We start from the raw sequence: 20,206 nt of genomic DNA on the forward strand, positions 1-20,206 counted from the left end.
GTGACTGTTTGCAGTTGCAGTCACACACGCGATTCCTTTTCATTGCTCAGTCAGCGTGTGGAACTGCTTATGTGGATCAGTGGGAATTGCCAGCGAGTACAGCATCGCGCGCGGAAGCAGTGTTTGAGAAGGAACGTCCGGAAGCTCATTAAAGCCGGGGCAATGGACTTTAGCCGTGTCGGGTGGCTTCGTTATCGTTGGAGTCGAGAGATTTGCCCCGGGAACCATTAGAACGAGAGTGAGCGAATAAAGACCCCCCCGCGGCTCGTCTTCCCCGTAAGACACGGGATACGGGAGGAGGACACCACAGCGGGGCACGGAAGCTATCCATCATAGAAAATGGACTCGTGGTCCAAATCGAGGTCTCTCGTAGATATCCGCAGCTATTTGTATTTCGCTTTGCAATTCTGCTTCTTGGGCGGTATATTCTTCACTGCGAGTGCAGAGGGTCTTGGGTATATGACAGCGGCCTACGTACCCTGTGGAACTTCCGAGATAACAGGTTGGTCTTCGAAGGGTCCTCTGCGAACAAACCCGGTGCGGTTCTTCAGTGTATTTGTGGCGTTCAGCTAACACGAGGTAGCGAGTCCTATCTGGCCTGCGTAGTAGTAGTAAGTTGTTCATTAAAATAATAATAAGAAAGGAAACTATTGTTTGCAAGCCCCGGCATCTGCCATCGATACTGAAGCACCTGAGCTGCGGCAGCGGAATTAAAGGATAGCAGGCAGAATAGAAAAATTCAATGAAAGAGGTGAGGGGCAGGAAGAGAGGATAGGGGGGAGAGGTAACAAGCACAAATACACTATTCACACAATAACATAATTATATGTACAGGCTGCGCGCGTGATTAGTTACTAATGAAGCGATCTCGCCCGCGGCGGGTGCACATTTTGACCGATGCGAAGTGCGAAAGCCCACCTGTACTGAGGATCTGTTTTTGTACTGGCGAAGAACTCCGCGTGTATGAATCGATCCGAGTACCCCACTACAGCGTGCCTTAAAGCCGCTTCATCGGCTGTGGGCCGGAATGATCTGTAATCTAATAAATATACCTTTATTTCAACACCCTTGTCAGTAGAAGTTGCACTTCTTGTTTAATTTTATGCAGTCGTTAAGTAGTAACAAACTGTATACCTAGACCTTCCATTTTTTCCTGTTCGCGGGGTGGGGAGAAGGCCTTACGATATCTGCAAGTCTCACTAAAGGCCAACGCTGAACGTTCAGTTTCTCTACGCCGTGGGCCTCATCCCAAGTAGCTTCCCGAAATCAAACTCCTGCTATCATCCCAGCCACTTATTATTTGTTACCGGGTGGCTAACAGCTGGAGCTGAGGACAGAGACCGGTGAGCCGCGGCTGCTTTGAGGGGGGGGGGGGGGGGGGGGGGGCACTTGGTGAAGATGAGACGCCTTCGGGAGGTCGTTAGGAGCTCCCAAGTCGCGTACAGGGAGCGGCCCCTAACATCAAGTATTCATCGCCGGGAAGGCGGATTCACGAACGTAGTGTTACTTCGCGCGTGGCATCGTCGAAAGGGAGGCGGCTTCTATTCCTGCTCTGGCTGGCGGCTGGAGACAATGAGCAGCGTATGGGTGGAGAGGGGGTGGACGACGAAGAGCGCCACGTTTAGTGACGAGAAAAAAAGTTCAGCACGCGGAAGAGCATGCTAGGAGGGAAGGCCAGACCAGAAGCAGGGGTAAACACTTGCGAGGGGTGAAAATCGCCGCATAGTATGCACAGGGCAAGATGTCTAGTCCCGGTATCAACACCGGCAACGCACATACAAGCGGTACTCTTCGGCTGCATTTTCGGCCGCGTTTCACCACGGCAGGGCGGCCGTGGAACGAAAATGACGGGTCGTTATACGTCTTTTAGTGGGGAGAGGTGAAAGGAGGGCGTCTGGCGGAACTGCTCCTCGTCGGCTCTTCAGCGTCATCATCGTTACGCTCTCCTCGGCCACGGCGTACAAGTGGTAATGGCCGACCTGTGGATATTCGGAAGGAGCTCCCCCGAGCGCGCTCGCGAGCTGATGGGCGTCAAAGACTGAGCGTGCCTGTTCGCGTTGTTTTCTTGGGGCTGAGGAAATGGCCGCGTAGGTGAGTCCCTCTTTTCGTCGAAGATGAGGCGGCTCGTGCGGATAGTACGCTGGCGGCGCCCACCCACCCCCGTTCTCTCCTCGTCGAACAAACTACTGGGAGCCTTGCGGCGCGAGATGAGTGCTTTGCGTCGCCCCGTCGCTCGTTTGTAGGCGATCGCGCTGGGCTGACCAGCCGGCCGGAAAAACACTGCCCTGGGCTTTGGTCGCGGTATCCCTGGCGGGTAGTATATGCCTCTACGCGCTGCCTTCCCCCCGCTGAACTGCCCGTGTAAGCCTAATGGGATGCCGTTTTCGCGGCAAAACGTTGGGTGTGGTTTAGGCGTGTCTCGTTTTTGCTTTTGCTAGCCGGGGTGCTCTACTTGACCAGTCAGCTTGTTGTCCAGGTCACGAGTGCGCGGTTCTTTTCTCGATACATCGCGGTGGTGGCTGTTGCGCAAGAAGGAGCCGCATATTTAAGCGCTCTGCATTATATTCCCGTCAAGCGCTGCGCTTTGTAATCATATGCGACGGCTCTTGTTTAAGGGCCTTGTTCTAATGACTGCTGATAATTGGTTGCCCTGTACCAGTTCTTTTTTTTTTTTTGATGCCTAGTATATTAGGAACCCGCAGTCCGGTGTATATTGAGAATCTGGGAAGCAATCATGAACTGTTCAGCGTTTTATGCCCGATTTTTCATTCGTACCAACTCGCCGCAAATGTCCTCTCTAGTCTAATAGCCCCATTCGTTCCACCACTGGTCGTGTTGTGTATCTCAACGCGTTTTCGAGGATATTTTCTGGTGGTTAGAGGGCTTAATTTTCAAAGATGAGTGTAACGACCATATGCATGTATTAATCCCTTACAAAAATTTCTTTCGGCAGTCTATAGACTGCCCATGAACATTTGTTCATAGAGCGTAAAGAATTTATAGTCAAATTCTATAGACAGTCTATAGACAATCTGTTGATTATGGTCATACACTTTTATTGATTTGATTTATTTCTCATAGCAGACTATTATCTGCAGGTAATCTATAGACTATGAATAGACGAAGGGAAATATCTGTAGGAAGCCATTACAATCTATAAGAAGAGTATAGACAGTTTATTACCATTTTTATAAGTTTTTACGAAAAAGTGGTTTAACTACTGTTGAACCTGATTAAAGAGCGAAAGCTGTTGTGTATCGGGCAATTAGACGCGGCTTAGCGTCTGTAACGTTGAGTGCATTCCGGACAACTGCCAGCACCGGAGATCGTCGAAGTGCCCCCGTCTTCATTCCCGTCCATGTCTCCCGCTCATGAACGCCCGCGTACATAACTCGAACATGCGTTTCTTATGCATCTGTGCATTTGCTAGATGGGCGCCGTCTTCGGTGTTCGCTTAATTGGAATATCTAATTTTCGTGCTCATAATTAAACTATACATGTACGCCTCAACAGAGGCCTTTAAGGGTATAATAAATGATGATGATGATGAGATACGTCTCTTAGACATCTGTGCACTCACTATAGATACGGGCGCCGTCTTCAGTGTTCGCTTAATTGGAATATCTAATTTTCGTGCTCATAATTAAACTATACATGTACGCCTCAGTACATATCTCGAAGATACGTTTCTTATATATCTCTGCATTCACTAGACGCGCCTTCATTCACTTCGAAGAGGCGAAGTCTGGATGCGTCCCCGTCTTGCATGTCAGAGGCCCAGGTTCGATTCCCAGGTACAGCGCAATTTTCTCCGGTGTTTTTTTTTTATTAACTGAAGCCGCTTCAAGGTGATATCTGCACCGTTCAAGGTCATTCGCGAAGACACAGCGAAATCGGCGCCGCTAGACTAGTAAACCTTTCACTTTTAAAAACGTGCTGCGAACTTAGCGCGTAACTCTAAGCGAGCAAACTTTTTGGATTGCATCTAGTGTGCAAGGTGTTATTGCGTCTGACGACGGTAAGGAAGTGCTGTCTGTGCTCTTGATTTGGTGAAATGTGGCACTAACGCTGCTTTCGTTTCCTCTCTTTGCAGGTTCATTAACGCGAGGCGAAGAATCGTGCAACCAATGATCGATCAGTCTAATCGAGCGGGTGAGTGTCTCTGGAGTTCCGTACTTCAACTCTTATTAGCCCCAATCTCTGCCTATTTAGTGTCGCGTTTCGGTTACTTATACTTCACTTTTTCGTTCTTAGCCAATCGAGCGAAAACCTCGCGAAGTCTCACCGAGGAGATGTTTCGCAGGGTTATCGGCCGTGGCTTGAAGCGGATTGAGTCACTTTTCTTTCTTTGTTCGTCTGCTTAACGGCACACTACTCAGAGCAAGCTAATCGCTTTGCTTGCAACTCTTTTGTAGGGGCTTTGCTGCACTGCTAATCAGTGGCAAACCGTTCGCAGCAGAAGAACAAAAATGGTTTTCAGTCCGCAACAAAGATGCACCATTTATGTGTGCCTACATGGAAGGTGTCTTTGCGCTGCCTTGTTGACTTGTTTTTTTAAACTCCGTTTTATTGCGTTTTAGATTATTGACGCACTAAAATAGCAAAGCGGGTTACTATCATGATACAAACAGAGCGCGAATTTATGTGAACACAGCGAAGTGATCACGTTAGCGCTGGCTGTGCGCTCAAAATGACGGGGCCATTTCGTGAACCACAGTTTGGTCACGAAACTAAAAGATTCGTTTCCCACCAAGCACATTTCCTTCTCACGCTTCATTCTTTTGTTCGCAAGGTTATAGCCGAACATTTTTCGTTATCTTGTCGCTGTATTAAAAAAAAGTAAGAGGCGATACAAATCAGCGAAACAATCTACAAAATTGTTCGTAAACGAGTTTCGGTGCACTGGGCTAATCTGTGTCGCTAGGACCGTCCCCTCTCTTCCGAAGTTACTTTTCCTTACAATAGGAGGGAGCAAAGCACAAAATCACAGGGAGCGGTTCTTTCGCCAACGGACACTGTCGGACGACCCTGATTGATCGGTCCGTCGCGGCAGAGCTCCTCCCTGCAGGGCCACGGAAATGAGTTTGGCCATTAACGTTTTACCTCCGGAAAAGATTCGCCGTGGAGATGACAATAGGAGCGCCTTTTCAAGCAATGCGTGAAAGGCCTGGGGTGTAGTGAGAGCGAGGTTGGTAGCCTACTCTGCGGTCCAGAAAAAAAAAAAAGAAAGAAGAGAAGAGATAACTTTAGCGTCAGGGCGTTTCCTGTGTTTGGAACTGCGTGTTCAGCTTTTAGATTAAACAAAACGCGCGGCTGTACGATTGTGCATGCAGGCATTCCGTGAAACTAGAAAGACGTTATGCATATGAAGTTACAGCTTGCAAGTGAAGTTTGCAAATATTTATTTATTCATTCAGTCAGTCAGTCAATCGATAAATAAACAACTCAATTCACTAACCAACCAATTCACCGGTTAAAGGAACCCCAGTTGAAAACTGCAAGAAATGCACACAGAATATTCACGATATATTACGTGACTGCTGTAATCTAGCATGGACGCCATACAGTGGATATACACTGCAGCTTGTGGGGTATACGCTATAGATCTAACCAAATAATTTGTTCAATGAATCAGTTAAAGCAACCTGTAATGAGAGTCTAGTGCGGTAGTTCCTAATCTAACGATAACGCCATCCTATGTAGTACGCTGCAGTATAAAAAGTATAAAATTTAAAGGGGAATGCGCGGCAGAAGGATCGTGATATGAACCACTGCGCCGATTTGAGTGAAATTTTTCGGTCTGCTCTATCCTGAAGCAATTAGGACATGACCGAGAAATTAATTATTTTGTCTTAAGTGTAGAAGTTGTTGGCATGACAATTAGCTAGAGTCTCAGTTAAGGAAAACGATAATTTTGACATTGATTCTAATTTAGCCACTTTTTTTTTGTAGAGGATTACCCGTCGAGAGTTTTTCGTGCAGGAAAAGAGGAAAATATTCTCGGGTTATGGCAACTTTTTGAAATTCGCACCACTTAGACGCAACATTAGTGATTTTTTTTTTCTGCTGTCACTGCTATTTTAATATTTGGCTTTTTCTCACATGAAAACCTAGGAAACTCCCTCGTTCTTTAAAAAAAATTTGTTCCAGAAAGCACCTTCAAAATAAATTTTGGCTGTGCGATATCAAAATCAGAGTTTTCTTAAATGCGCATTTTGGCACAGAAATGCGAAGTGAGTAAAACGTCTTGAAAGGTTTGAGCAGCTGTAAATTTATTTCACGGGCTTTCTTTTCTAAATAAAAAGACGTTGCTACATAGATAGCTCATTCATATTCCATACAATGTTCCTCAGTGGTAGCTTATGTTTCTTGTTTGTCTGCTTACAAAACTCGGCAGCGCCTTTCTTTGTACTCCGAAACTCACAGATATTAGCTGAACATTTAACAGAACTCCGTAAACTGCATTGAAACCGGGGTGTTATGGGTGAGTTGTGGGGTTTTAATAAGGGGGGATAAATATTTTGTCCCCACTTAACCGCGGCTGACACAGTTCAAAGCCGCCCGGACCCCACCCCGCGATCGCGTACGCTACCGAGCGCACGCCGACCACGACGGGCCTTGCTCTGAGGGAACAAAGGAACGACACACTCTGGCTGACACAAACAGACGTTTATTGCTACAGCAACAATAACGCCAGCTAGGAACAAAATACGCTAAGGAATCGAGGTCGTCCGATTCACCAGCAAGGTCACGAGCGAATGTTCGCCCACGTTAGGGCAAGGGATACTCCGCAGCCGGACGGGACGAGATACGGAAGCAAGTCTCCCCGCCGCTTTCTCGCCCCGCTGGCGAAGAGCGGCGGCACGAGCGACGCGTCCGCTCGTGCCGACGATCCCAGCCGAAGAGAGTGATTCTCTAAGCTACGTACCGCGCGCGCGCGCAAGCAGTCTCTGCGTTGCCCTCCCTTGTTAGTTACGGTAACTATCCAGGGAATGCCCCCCCCCCCCCCCCCCCTCTTGAGGCGATGCTGTTGCTTCAGTGTGCATCGCGGGAAAGCCTACAAAGGGGCTGCAGGGCAGGTCCCCACAGACTAAAAGATAGTTTTTAAGTATTCAGTGGTCACGTGATGCTTTTCCTCTAACACAGCCTTAGTTTTCAGTTATTCTGCCAACTGCGGCTCGCAAGGCTAGGATTATACCGCTTTTGTTCGTGTTTTTAATGCGTTGCTCATGCAGTTTTCACAGAACGCCTCAACACACCCTGAAAGGGCAGAAACAAACTGTTATGTGCCTTCCTGTCACAGCGCTGTGCGTTCAAAAATGCGGTTCCTGAGCTCTGCCGGCGATACCTTGCGTGAAACTTTCACGGAGAAAAAAAAACTTGATTTTCTACATTTCTATACTGCTCAGATCAGGGCGGTTCAAAAAAAATAATTAAGCAGCTTGGCGAGACCGCTTCCCCTGAGTTATCTACCAGTAGTAGATTCATTCAGAGAGATACAACTCAAATGCAGAATTGAAAACGGAGCGAGCAATAAAAAGATGCACAGACATAGTGAATGTCTGAGAAAAAAAAATGATGGAAGCAAGCTTCAAGCACTCCGCCGAATTTCCAAAAATAAGTATAATATCTTTAGTCCAAATGGGACCCGTATCAGATATTAAATCAGATATCAGATACCTCAGTTTCATCCTCACATACTCCTCTACGAGGCTGTCTTAGTGGGCGCAGGTGATGAACTGCCAACCGGCAAAACTATCTAAATTGTTATTGTGGTCATTTGTTTATTTTGTGGGCCATACAATTAATCAGGTTCGCATGCGATGTTCTGTTGGCTGAATGTCTTGATTCCTTCAAGAGCACCAAAAATAAAGCCAACAGTAAGAGCCGCTTTTGCATGGACGCACATACCAATCCTCCGCAAAACATAGGCCTGAGGGCGGATTGCAGCATCTTCGATTTTTGCTCCTGCGAAAAGGAGAGTTTGAGCAGAACACTGCAGTCTTAACAGGCGCTGCGTTCTCACTGAGGAAACGTACATGGTAAGAGTAAGGTTACATCAGACGCATTTACATTAGGCCTAATTTACTTCAGCTTGGCTTAGCTTTATCGCCGCCTTCGCAACTGAATCTCACCAAGTTATTATGAAATACTTAGTTGTGAAGTACTGAACGGAAATTTGATTGAGGTTTGTTGAATAAATTCAAGGACTGCTGAGTTAACAACGGCTAAGTGGCTGAGTGGAAGCTCTATAGCTGAGTGCACTAAAAATGCGTAATCGTGACACCAACTGCGTGTCTCGCGACCTATGCAAAGTTGGGTTGATGCAAATTTAAATTCGGACATCATATCTTCCGTGTGTGACATTTTGTTGGACGTCCGTGTGCTGTGACTCAAACAAAAATCACACCCGTACCTGCTACATAATTCAAGTGCCCATAGAAGACCCTGGATGTCGAAGGGACTGTGACGCGTGTGCTCTGTAATTTCACGTTATTTTGTTCAGTTTGTTTGTTTATTATTTCTTTCACTGCGTCGTTCCTCAGCCGAGATCTTTATTTAATATTGCACGACAGAATTGTTTGAAAAGTTCTGGCTAGTGCCGTTTTGCGAAGGGCGCCTTGAAATATGGTGATAGAGTGATAAAATATTTGTTCAGGAAAAAAAAAGCATGCTAGATATATTTTTGTGCAACTGATGATTTTGAATAAAGAAGCACTGTCTGGTCCAGCTCGTTTCCTTTTAAACATTTAAGTGCAAAGACTGGAATGTTTACATTACTAATTTGAATTACGGCTTATTTTATGTAAAAGGAGCTACCCTTGTCTGAGCGCTTGAGATTAAGCGTGAAAGTTTGGCACCCATGCGTCTCGCCCAACATGAGCCGTCGAATATTTACGGTGAAGAAAGATGTACCACGCTCAAATTCATGTTACTCTCGATTGCGCTTCAGTGAAATAGTCACGCAGAGCGTTTTAGCACTGACCACCGTATTTTTGGTTTTTGGGTTTTTGGCTGCACGGCTTTGCAGAGCAGGCTTTTGTCCTTTTTTATTCTTTTTTACCATACACGTCGTAGACGTTCTGCTAAGTTAGTTGTACGTTCCCGAGCGCTCTCTTACTCATTCTGTTCTTTTTGTACTAAAATGGCGCAGGTGGGACGATAGGAGGCGCAAGTGCGGCGTATGGACCTGACGGTGGAATGGGATACATGATGGACGGCAGTCCACAAATGCACATTAGGCCACCAGGTCAGTTTTCGGCTTTCTTTTGTTTGTTTGCTTTTTATTTTGTTGTGTTCAGTTCTCTATGTTCGTTTTGTTGCGTTGCTCATTTTGTTGTATGTTATGTTGGTTCGGTTGTAGAGTTATAAGTCAGCAACTGGTAATTTAGTGCAAATGCTTCTGCAAGCTGCGTTAGTGTCGATCAGTACCCGTGCAGCAACATAAATATCAGACAAGCATCAATGGGCTCGTGCCATTATCACCACGAACAGAGACGTATACATCTGAGCGACGCCAATATGCTAAGCCTAACACTAACAACAGCCGCAAGTTCTCTTTCAGCCAATAATTTCATGGACTTTATTCCCTACACCGATTGTGCCCAGCGCTTCGGTGTCTGCTGCCGATCATACTTTGTTCATAGTACATTCGGCTTCAGCGCTGTGTGTCAGAGTTAGCTGGCACCGAACAGCGAGCTGCAGCTGATGCCAAAAGGTCAGGGTCCGAACGCTCAGAACTGTTCGCATGTCAGTTGGCCGATCAGGCACGGATCAGGTACCATTCCTCCGTGCGAATTGCTATAACCGCCTGGTCTCACTCATTCGCGATAGATGTAGCGGACACTTTGTAACACTGGCTGGGACATTTCTTCCTTTCTTTTTCGTATTTCCTAGCTAGTATTTGCAGTTTAGCTTCGTCACTATAGACTTATGTGGTGCACATGATCTGTGAGGTTGCAAGTAAATGAATTGAAAGGAAGAGTGTGTTAACCACTCTGACAAAGGCTCAAATACAAAGTCATTTTGACGGCGCCCCGCCACAAAAAATGTGTGTTCAACGACCCCTCACTGCCCACACATTAACAGTGGAAGGAACGAGGAACGGAATAGATATTTGTTATTTTTCCTGCCGGGCCTATTTTTGTATTTTTGGTAGTGGTTGATTACGAAGGCAGCGTTTCATGGATGTTCCTCAGTAACGGAATGCTAATGCAACGGTGACCTCCTGCTGGACGTAATGAGCCGACGCAAAATAGTCCAATAGAACAAAAGCACTGCCTCCTTCGCATTCTTTTTGAGGCATGCTTCTTTTCAAATGATCCCACTATCTCATTTTCATACTGCGAGCCCTAGTGAATGGAACAAGATAAATATTTTCGTTATCAGTCTTTATTTAGACATAAAGCAGTGGCTTTCTGACCGCCAGGCACTTAGTGAAGATGGCTTATCCATTTTATTCAGTTGCGCAAACCGTAACTTATATAGAGGGCGCGAAGGGTGCTGAAATTCATGCCCAGTGTTTGCGTTAAGAACAAACACGACTCGTAATGCGCGAGCTTTTTCTGCGGCGACATCCAGAGATCATGTCCTCATGGTGTGCTCTGTAGCTCGTGGAGGGACCGCCGTTGCGAGAAACAGCTGGATGAAATTATGAGCTCAGGCTGAGCACTCTGCAGAAGAACGTAACCATGTCAAGGCGAGACATGCAAACATAGGAGCCAGTCTCGAGCACTGCCTGGCCGTCTTCCGTTCTTACCAGCTGTCGTACCATCGCTAGTCAGACCGGAAAGCGCAAGTGTAGGCACTCGTATATCAAGGACACCATAGACAAGCGTTAGACACTCGAAACCAGGCCTACAAAAAGCCCTCCTATTGCGCGCCGCACTTGGTTCCCAAGGTACGTCGCAATCGCACCAATGAACTGTTGTACTTTTCCCTCGCAGGCATGCAGAACTTGTCCTGTGGCGACGCGTCGATGGGGATGGGCCACATGGGCGCCATGGGCAGCTACCCCCAGATGCCCCAGTTGCGGTCGCCGACGCAGGCCATGCTCCTGCCCGGCCACCCGCACGCAGCCGCCATGATGATGGCGCCCATGGGTCATCCGGGCCTTCCCCCGCAGGGCTCACCCTACGACGGCCAGCACATAATGGACATACACGCCAGCTAAGCCAAACATGGCCGCGCCGCCTCGTGGCCCTTCCTCCGTGGCTGCCCTCGTCATTTTTACACCACTGTCCTCCCCTGCTGCTGCTGCTGTCTGCCGACAGCTGGCAGCACCCGACGTCTACCGGGCCGCCTGCGTTGTGTGCTCTCTCTCTTCTTCTCTCCTCCTGCGTTCCTCCACGACACGCACTGCGCTGTGCATTTGCGTTTCTTCTCCCTGCAATTCTTTTAATATTTCGCGAAAACCGCGTTGATTACTATTTGTGGACATGGCGAGCGCGTGAGTGATCGTGAGCGACAATGTTTTTTGTGCGTATCCTCTTGTGTGCTGTTTTTTTTTCTTACTTTCTTTCCGTTGCACTCCTGCATCCTTCGTCCGCCCGTGACCGAGCCGTCGGCAGCGGTGAAGCTTGGACGCGAAACGCAAGCACCATCTGTAGAGCAGCCGCCTCACAAGTCGCCTCTTAACGGCGCGTCAAGAGATCGACTTCGCGCGGATCCGTTCATCATTTGTAGGGACAAAAAAAAATGCTGCTTACAGATTCAGTGCCATGTGCTATCACAGAGAACATTGCATACTAACCCTACTGGGTTTCGAAGCGTGCATCAGTCACTGTCACGGTTCGTATTGCGTAAGTTAGTCCACTCTAAGGCACGTGGTGAAAAGACCGGACCAAATTGTGCTCAAAAAAAAAAAAAGCAAGTCGCCGAACGCCGATATGACAGAGGCCGCCCACGGTAGTAGCTCTTTTGGATCTGTTCCATGGTCTTAAGTAATTTGAGCGAAGGCTACCCGCTCGTTGCAGCTAGCTCCGAATGAATTGAACTTGTGCAAAAGGCAGAGTAAGAGGACATCCGGGGCGCTCTGCCGCCGTCGACGGCTCGGTTACTGCCTGTACTTTACATTTCTTGTGCAAGAAGGAATCATGGCGAAAGGTCAAAGGCTTTCCTTTTGATCACGCAAGACTTATCTCCAGAGCTTTTAATTTTTTTATTCGCTGCGTTCATTCTGGTCCTGTTGGCCTTCGATCTGACGAAACGGACTCATCTCCGTTTAAACTGAGGCCGTGACGACGCCGCGAACCAGTCAACCAACCATTCGATTTTTTTTTCGCGCAATTGGGGCAAGTGCAAAGAATGATTTTTCAAGATCACTACAACCCGCGTCGATGCCTTTCGAGGAGCGCTGTTCTTTGAACGAACGCATTGTACGCGACGAACGACTTGTATCGAGTCCTGTTCTGGTAGCAATTGCTACGATCTCTCTGCGTCTTGGTTTGCCAACTCTCGTTCTTACCCATCCGTGTTTTGTCATCCCAATTGAAATTCTTGTTGCTTTACTGCTGGAAATCCTGCTGGAGATCTTCCATAGGTAGCGAACTTATTCCACGCTGCAGTAGCTGTGATGCGAATCAGGCGTTGTGCCGCACTCGGTAGTCCAAAGTTAGCTTTGGTGTAAATGCACATTCGAGTGGCGAGAGCGGATGTTGTACGTTGTTTTTTACGATGAAAAGACCGTAGTGGGCTAAACGAAAGTTAAGCTGCAGAATCTTGGCTATTGTACGATCACGCGAGGTAATTCTCGTGATAAAGCCATACAGGCGCAAGAAAGAGTTCGGTTTCGAACTTTTCGTCATTCTTGTACCATCACTCGGTAGTTGCATTCAAAATGCGCAATTTTTTCCAGTCATCTCGGAAGATATCGTTCGCGTACACTTGAAAAACTTCGTCGTGTTTCAGGCAGGTCTTTTCTTTTCGCTTTTTTTTGTGTGGTTTTGCACCCCTGGTCCGCCCCTCGTAACGGCCTCTGTCGGGTGATTTCGAAGCGCCTCGACTTCTTGTCGCCGATCCATTCGACGCCGGCTCTTTATACTGTACACATAGCAGGGTTCACGCGCGGTATGAGAAGAGTGTGACGAAGACGTGGTCCGAGATCGGTGTCCTGAGCTGCGCGTTCGAAGGAAAACGGAGGGTGCGGATACGTTCGTAGCGCGAGGCGACCTGTCCCAGAAAGAGACAGGAGACCTCAATGATCGTTACAATGTTGATAATATTGAACTAAAGCCTCCCCTTATTTTAACGTCGCGGTTTCTGTGGGCGTGTGGCGCCTTTCGACGCTGTACGAAACGTACTCTTCGCAGGTGTCCCAGACCGTCCGTAGAGGATCTTGACTCATCGTCACTAGAGGGATCTGCAAACCGAGTGGCTGCAAGCTGACGGTACTCGTCATTTGACGTCCCCACACGCGATGTTCTGGAGCGGATTTGCGGGCGCTAGTCGCACATAGCAAAAGTACCTGCTGTATTCGGCAGTCTTCTTAGCGGGGCCGCCTGGAATGGCAAGACAACTGCCGAGACATTCTCTTTGCGAGAGTGGATTACTCGGGTGTTTTCATTGGTCTCGCCCGCTTTGGGGCCCTTGGGTTCCTTACGGTCCTTCTGCCCTCTCACGTGTGTGGGTGGCGCGAAGAGATCACGGACTTCTGGCAGCTCCTGGTTGTCGCCACGTCATCCGACGTTCTCTGTCCTCCATTATCTTTGTTCCTCATACGAAGGCCAGTTGTTAATTGAAGCTCCACCGGTGAACTTATTTGCGAAGGCAGATCTGCCCATTACTTTCCCTTTCTCCTTCTTTCCTTTCCTCAGAAGCGGGGTGTACAGTTTTTCCTCCCTCCTCACCCACCTTATTTTTCATTCCGCACTTCGATGCGGTTGGCCAGTCCTTCTTTAATGGCTGCTCCTCCTTCTCTAATCTCTTTTGTTTTGTTTGCATCTTTGCACCCACGAGGAAAGTATTACTGAGTGGCACATTTGTGCACCAGGATGGTTTGTTTCCGTTTTTTTTTTTTGACCGAAGGTGTCGCTACTGTGCCGTGGGTTATTGTCTTTTGGTTCCTACTTTTTCCGACACCACCCACCCAGGATGTCCCAAAGAGACCCTTCTCCCCTCGGACGAATGACAGCCGCCTGTTATAACGTTGACTCTCTTTCTTACTTTCGCATTTACACTGCAAACCATCCGGCGGCACTGTACCACTTGGTCGTCTGGAGTTCTTTAGGCGATGGTCCATGAAATCGCTGACGTCACCACGCTCGAACAGTAGGTCTAACTCCCTTAACATTTTTTTCTCTATATATACCTTTTGGAAAACACCACAATGAAGCAAGCGCATAGTTTCGGAATTGGTATAATATCCATCTTAAGTGCTCTACGAACATACTTCGCGAGAAAACGAAACTATGAGTTACGCGCGCACGACCGCAAGCAATGCGTGAAGCACGTAATCAGATGCAGTTAATTACCTCATCGTGTCGTCTGAGGCTCCCTTCTGCTTTCATTTCTTCCATTTGTTTTTCGGCTATGGGCGACGCGGACTTTGTGGGCGCAACATCCCTCGCACCTGGGTGAAATGATCGAGGTGGCTTTGTGTGCAATCGCATATGTATGACAATGTATGCCTTTGGAAAGGCTGTCGCGCAGGTAGAGACATTCGTCGCCATTTGCGCGGTTTTCTCTCGTTCTCTCTACCTTCCTTCTCTCCTATATTTCCGCTGGTGTGATGGCACCACATATTCCTGAATCCACTGAGACGCTCTTCTCTTTCGTATGTTATTTTCATATGCACTCTTACCGTATTCTTTAAAGTATTTGTTCTCTCAGAACGGCACACGCATTTGTGTTTTGAATGCGAATTTTTTTAGTACTCTGCAGCTGAGATTGTTCCTATCAGTTCCTTATGTCATCCAACTTCCACGGAAAGCTAAGTGAAAACGGCTGTAGCCAGCACCAAACAATATTTTCTCCTTTCTTTTTCCTGCCGGAAGTCCAACTTATGCTTTCACGGGAGCGACCTCTACTGCCCCCATGTGTCGCTTCGTTCGATCTTCATAATGCTTTCCTTTACACTCTCCGTCTCATTTCTCTGTGCTAGAGATAGTTTGAATTTTCCTTTATTTTCTTTTTGTCGGGGTGTAAAAATGATCGCGATATAACTGACAAACGAAAATACGTATGTAAAAAGAAAGTCTACAGTGAAAAAAAAGAATGAAACAAACGGATGGCTGAGAGATGCGGGGAGAAATCTCTAGTTATATATATATAAATATTATAAATATAAATGATGATAGTTTATAATATTATCCACCGTGGTTGTTGTTCTTTCAGTGTCATATTTGCCACGCTACTATTGTTCGGTCGTTGCTGTGCTCTTTCATCATGTGGATGAACTTTTTCTACAGTTTTTTTGGCATCTGTTTTTCTTTTTTAGATTTTCACATATGAAGAGTTTCTTTTTAAGTGTCGTTTTCGGCCATCAGTTTTCGATTGTTCATTGCATGTATCACTGGTTTTATCTCGCGCCTTGTGATTTCATTAAATTTTTGTAAACATGTTCCGACAGAGCTCCTCTCGATTAGTTTTTATCTATGCTCCTTTCTTCCTTACGTCTTATGCCTTTGGCAAGTCTGCGAGCGTGCTTATTCGCAAGATGAGATATACGTATCTGTATAAAACGTACAGGCATCTAAAAACCCTAGTAGGCGTAGTTACGGCTTGTGTTCTTCTGAGTATAAGTGTATACAGGTTGTTTTCGAGATAATGTTATCTGTCATTGCCAACCTTGTCGCGTAGACCGCTCTTTACACCCTAGGCCGTACTTCTGTGTCCTCATGAGTATATGTACCTATTGTCTTTCCTCCACAATGTGTCGCCGTCCTTGAGCGCGACGAGGCAAACTGTCGGCCGAATTCACGTCTCCCTTCTGCCCTAAGCAGCGCCTTTTGTTCGCCATATTGCATTTCAATTTCTATGTGACTCGGCGGTTGCCGTTCCCACCTGCGGCAGTGTAACCGCTGCCAAACGTGGCGTCGACGAGGTGGATGACATTATGCAGCACCCTTAACGTAGTTACGTGAGCAGCCTGTGACCTTCAGGCTGTGGCTTTGCACTGAAGTCTGCAAAGCGGTTTCGAGCTTTTGTGTAGTGCGGAACGTCGCTGTCGGCGATTGCGGCGACACCGCCGCAAGTGTGAACGGTTCAAGCCCTAATCGCGCTGGCTGCCAACCGGGTGACGCCCTCTAAGCGGCTCGTCTTGTCACTATCCCCTTTCCTTCTCGATTCGTAGGCTGCTTGTGGTGCGGATTAAACAATATATATATATGTATACATACATATATACTGCATACTAAAGCAGTATATCCATCACTATGATACACTATCGCTGCTCTCTAGTGCCTGAACCAGTGCGGACAGCCTGCCTGTGGCGGTGCTGCGCTTTCGGGGTCAGACTGGAGTGCATGTAACCACAAAACATTTTTCTCCGCGCCGGCAAGGAGACAGAAAGCTAAGTTCACTGACATGATCCTCACTACACAACCATCGAGATCTTTTTGTGTCGTTTATTGCTGTTTTAATTTCTGTCTTTTTTATTCTAGTTTTCTTTAAAACCTTTATTTTCCTGCGTCAGAGGTTACTATCCTGGTGCACCGTTTAATTTTATGGGTAGTCTACTAAAGGCGTCGCGCGAGTATGTTGAAGACTGAGACATACAAACAAAAACTAAAACAGGACGCAGTCTCGGCTTCGCGCGCGCGCGCACGCTCGCAACACTGAAAAATCAAATGGAGTGACGCTCGCGGCGTCGAACCTGACCGTAATCCTTGTTGCACATCAGCTCTGCAGCAAAACATTTTAATGACCCATGCATCAATGTAACTGGCGCCATTTTCTGTTTCAGATGCATCTATTTCAAATGTTTCCAGGTAGGGCCATTCTTCTTAAGCCGCAGAACCATGCCTTTTCTTCCGTTGTAGTAAGAACACATTTTCTGCCTCCTTGCCGTCGCGTTAATTGCAGGGTATATTTTCGAGAGTGCGTGCGTATGCATGGTTTTTGAATCTACTCCACCACCGCCATGTATGAACGTTCTTTCACATCACTTCCTCGTCGACTTCATGCAGTTTGTTGACATAATTGTGCCCTGTTGGATGACTGTTATTGTTCACCTGAATAAAGGTAGCCGCGGTGAGCTTGATTTTTTGTTTCACCGGGTGGCTGTGGACTAATTTTTAGTCCAATCCAGTGCATTATCATAATCTTCACTGCTTATTTTGGCTGTTCCCACAGAGTTCGTGGCAAGTGAAAAACTTCATAGGATCAGTAACAAGTCGTATGTAAAGTAACCGTTGGAGTCAAGAAACTCGTCCGAAGGCCTGCAGTATGAAACGCATTCTCATTCACATCTCGTTTGGCCGTCAGGGTTTTCTTTAAACAATAGGGTTAATGATTCGGAGATGATAGAGAGCCTTATAATCATTGGCTCTCTTGCCCCATAACTGTCCGGTAGTCAAAGCTATAGTAATAAGCAGCCGCAACAAGAAATGACTTGCATATATGTATAGCAATATATGTATGTGTGTATTATATACGTATGCCACAGTCAATTCCCTTTCCTTGTTTATATATTCTCCGGACGCTCGGGCCAAGAGCGGTCGGAACGTTTCCACATCCTCGAGGTCCGCGACAGCTCGATTCATTTTCTTCTTCCTTGTGTACATAAAATTTCACCAGCTGAGTTTAAAAGGTCTGAGTGTGGATGTGCGCGAGTGTGTGTGCTTGTTTTCTGACATTTTTTTTGGTTGTTGCGCCTCTGATCGGTACCAACATTGTCCGACACTCTTCCTATCTGTGAAAAAGGAAAGGAAAGAACTGATGAACGCTGCTTGAATCTGTCTGTGGGTGTTCTGGACTGTGACCTTGTTCCTTTGTGAGCATGTGGCGCGGGATGCCGATGCATTGCAGAACTCTTGTTTGGACTGGGTGAACTGAATGTATACTGTATGTTTAGTTAGCGAGAGATGGCTCCTTCTCTGATTGTCCGTTTGACTTTACTTTCCTTCGGACTTTCCCTCCCTCCTTTCTCGGAAGATGTTGGTGTTTTGTGTGTAGAAGCCCTACTATACTAATTGTGAAATAATAAAGAGTGAAAAAGAAAAGTCAATACAACATGTCTCGGAGTCCACTTTATACCCTGTGGCGGCGTTTTCGCCGAACACAGGTCGGCGGAGGGACTTCTGCGCTCTCTTTAGTTTAACTCTCTGTGGGCTCCGTGCGTTGGTATGGTGGCGCCAGCAGCGACCACATCGCCAGCGCCGCCTCGTGGCAGGCGCCGCGTTAACCGGATGCTCAGTCACGGCCGGTATCTCGAGGGAGAGACATGGGAGAGGCCTTTGCCCTGCAGTGGGTGTAGTAAAGCCGATGATGATGATGGTGATGACAGTTTGAGAAACAAGTCTCTAGCTCATTGCCTCAGATAATGAAATCGGCTATGTATAATTTGCATCCACTGTGACATCCACTATGGTACACGCAAACTTGCTGCGCATATCAGATGATAATGCTCTACTGCAGGATTGACCCTTCTTTACTTTGCGCATTCCCCAGAGAATAATTACCATAGCTCTAAGCATACAAAAAGACGGGTTTCTTGCTTAGTGGCTGAAATTATCTGGGACCTCCTACTTCCATAAATTAAGGGTTTAGCGATGTATTGTGAAATCCAAGGAATATATATAAGGAAATTTGAACCACTCTCTATTATTCTGTTTATTCGTCCAGGACAAGATTTGAGACCTCAGAAATGCAACAAATAAAGATACAAAATTTTAAACCACTGTAGGAAATAAAATGATGCAATTAAATAAATACAAAAGAGCTTGGGTGAAACAATGTGAAAAACGACGTAAGCACTCTCAGAAGTACGACGTCGCTTCCATAGCATACACACACGCACGAAAAAAAAACTAGAAACAAAATTGACATGCTGAGCCACAGAGGAGCATAACAAACGAACACAAACTTCAGATGCTAGATACAAGAACTGCACCGTAGACCATGTCCTGCGACTGACTGAGCGCATTCCTTCCCTTTACATAAAGACATAAAACAACTACCAATGATGGCACGTTCAAAACACCCCAGTCGGTGTAAACCCTTTCCCAGTTCACTCATGAATTTAATTCCACAGTGCACTTATTTCAAGCATACCCTCTGTGCATGAGCTAGCATGCACGATGTCCAAGAAAAGCGTTTAAATATATTCGGTACCTTGACTGCAGTGTTTTTATAGCTGTTATGACATTGGGTAAACACAGCAGTAGGTAGAGCACCGATAATTATCCAAGTTTGTTTTCGCCTTCGGACGAAACACCTCACCGCTCGCCTCGCTCACTGCAAACTGAACCAGAGAGCTGCGTTGGCTGCGTCCGCCTTTCGCCACCGCTGTTAACCAGGTGGCGCCACTCGCGCGCGCCAAACTGCAGCGCACGGAGCCTTCGTTTGGACAAAGAACAATCCTGTGGCGATAAAAACTTCACAAAAATTTCAGCATCGTGAATGCCTACAGACATTTAGAACGGAAGAGGTCGAGGGGAAGCTTCAGCTGCGGCTATGCCTTCACTAAAGCGGCTGTTTGGGCTTGTTGGTCAGTGAAGGCATGGTAAAAGAAAGCAGCGCGAAAAAACAAGGACGAACAGAAGTGGACAGGACAGGGCGCTGTCCTGCCCTGTCCTGTCCACTTCTGTTCGTCCCGCCCTGTCCTGTCCACTTCTGTTCGTCCTTGTTTTTTCGCGCTGCTTTCTTTTACCATGCCTTCACTCGCCCGGCAACAGAGTTGTGGGCTTTGTGGTGCACAGCGAGTAGAACCGCAGCTTAATAAGGTGTGGGTTCGGGCTGGCCGGTTCTTGCCAACGAAGCACTGTTGTGATCGGACAGCGGGAACAGACGAGCCAGGCAGGCGCCATATAGCTACCTTGACCAAAGGCGCTGCGTTCGGAGAAGACACAAGAAACGTGGGGGCGGCTTCTGGCGACGGCGGCGCTGTGAACAAAGGCATCTAATCCCTTTCGCCGGTTATTTGGAATGCAGTGCTTCTCCCGCACTGTGCTCTCCCGTGGACCGGCGGAGGAGACCCCGAGCGGCGCCCGCTTGCACCTGAGCGGGCCCGACAAAGCGGGGGTGGACACGGCTAATTCGTCCTTCC

At 47.2% G+C, this 20,206-nt stretch overlaps 1 protein-coding gene across 2 annotated transcripts in view; it reads left to right on the plus strand.

Moving 5' to 3' along the window:
- LOC144133541 (homeobox protein Meis1-like) overlaps positions 1-18,171 on the plus strand; it is a 359,482-nt gene extending 341,311 nt beyond the window's left edge. For both annotated transcript variants that reach the window (XM_077666708.1, XM_077666709.1), the window contains exons 12-14: positions 4,094-4,152; positions 9,155-9,250; positions 10,947-18,171. In XM_077666708.1, coding sequence (XP_077522834.1) covers positions 4,094-4,152; positions 9,155-9,250; positions 10,947-11,173 — 382 coding nt within the window. In that variant the 3' untranslated portion in view covers positions 11,174-18,171. The remainder of the gene's footprint in view (positions 1-4,093; positions 4,153-9,154; positions 9,251-10,946) is intronic.
- Positions 18,172-20,206: the final 2,035 nt, after the last annotated feature.

Source organism: Amblyomma americanum, chromosome 5 (assembly GCF_052857255.1).
Source record: "Amblyomma americanum isolate KBUSLIRL-KWMA chromosome 5, ASM5285725v1, whole genome shotgun sequence".
NCBI lineage: Eukaryota > Metazoa > Arthropoda > Arachnida > Ixodida > Ixodidae > Amblyomma > Amblyomma americanum.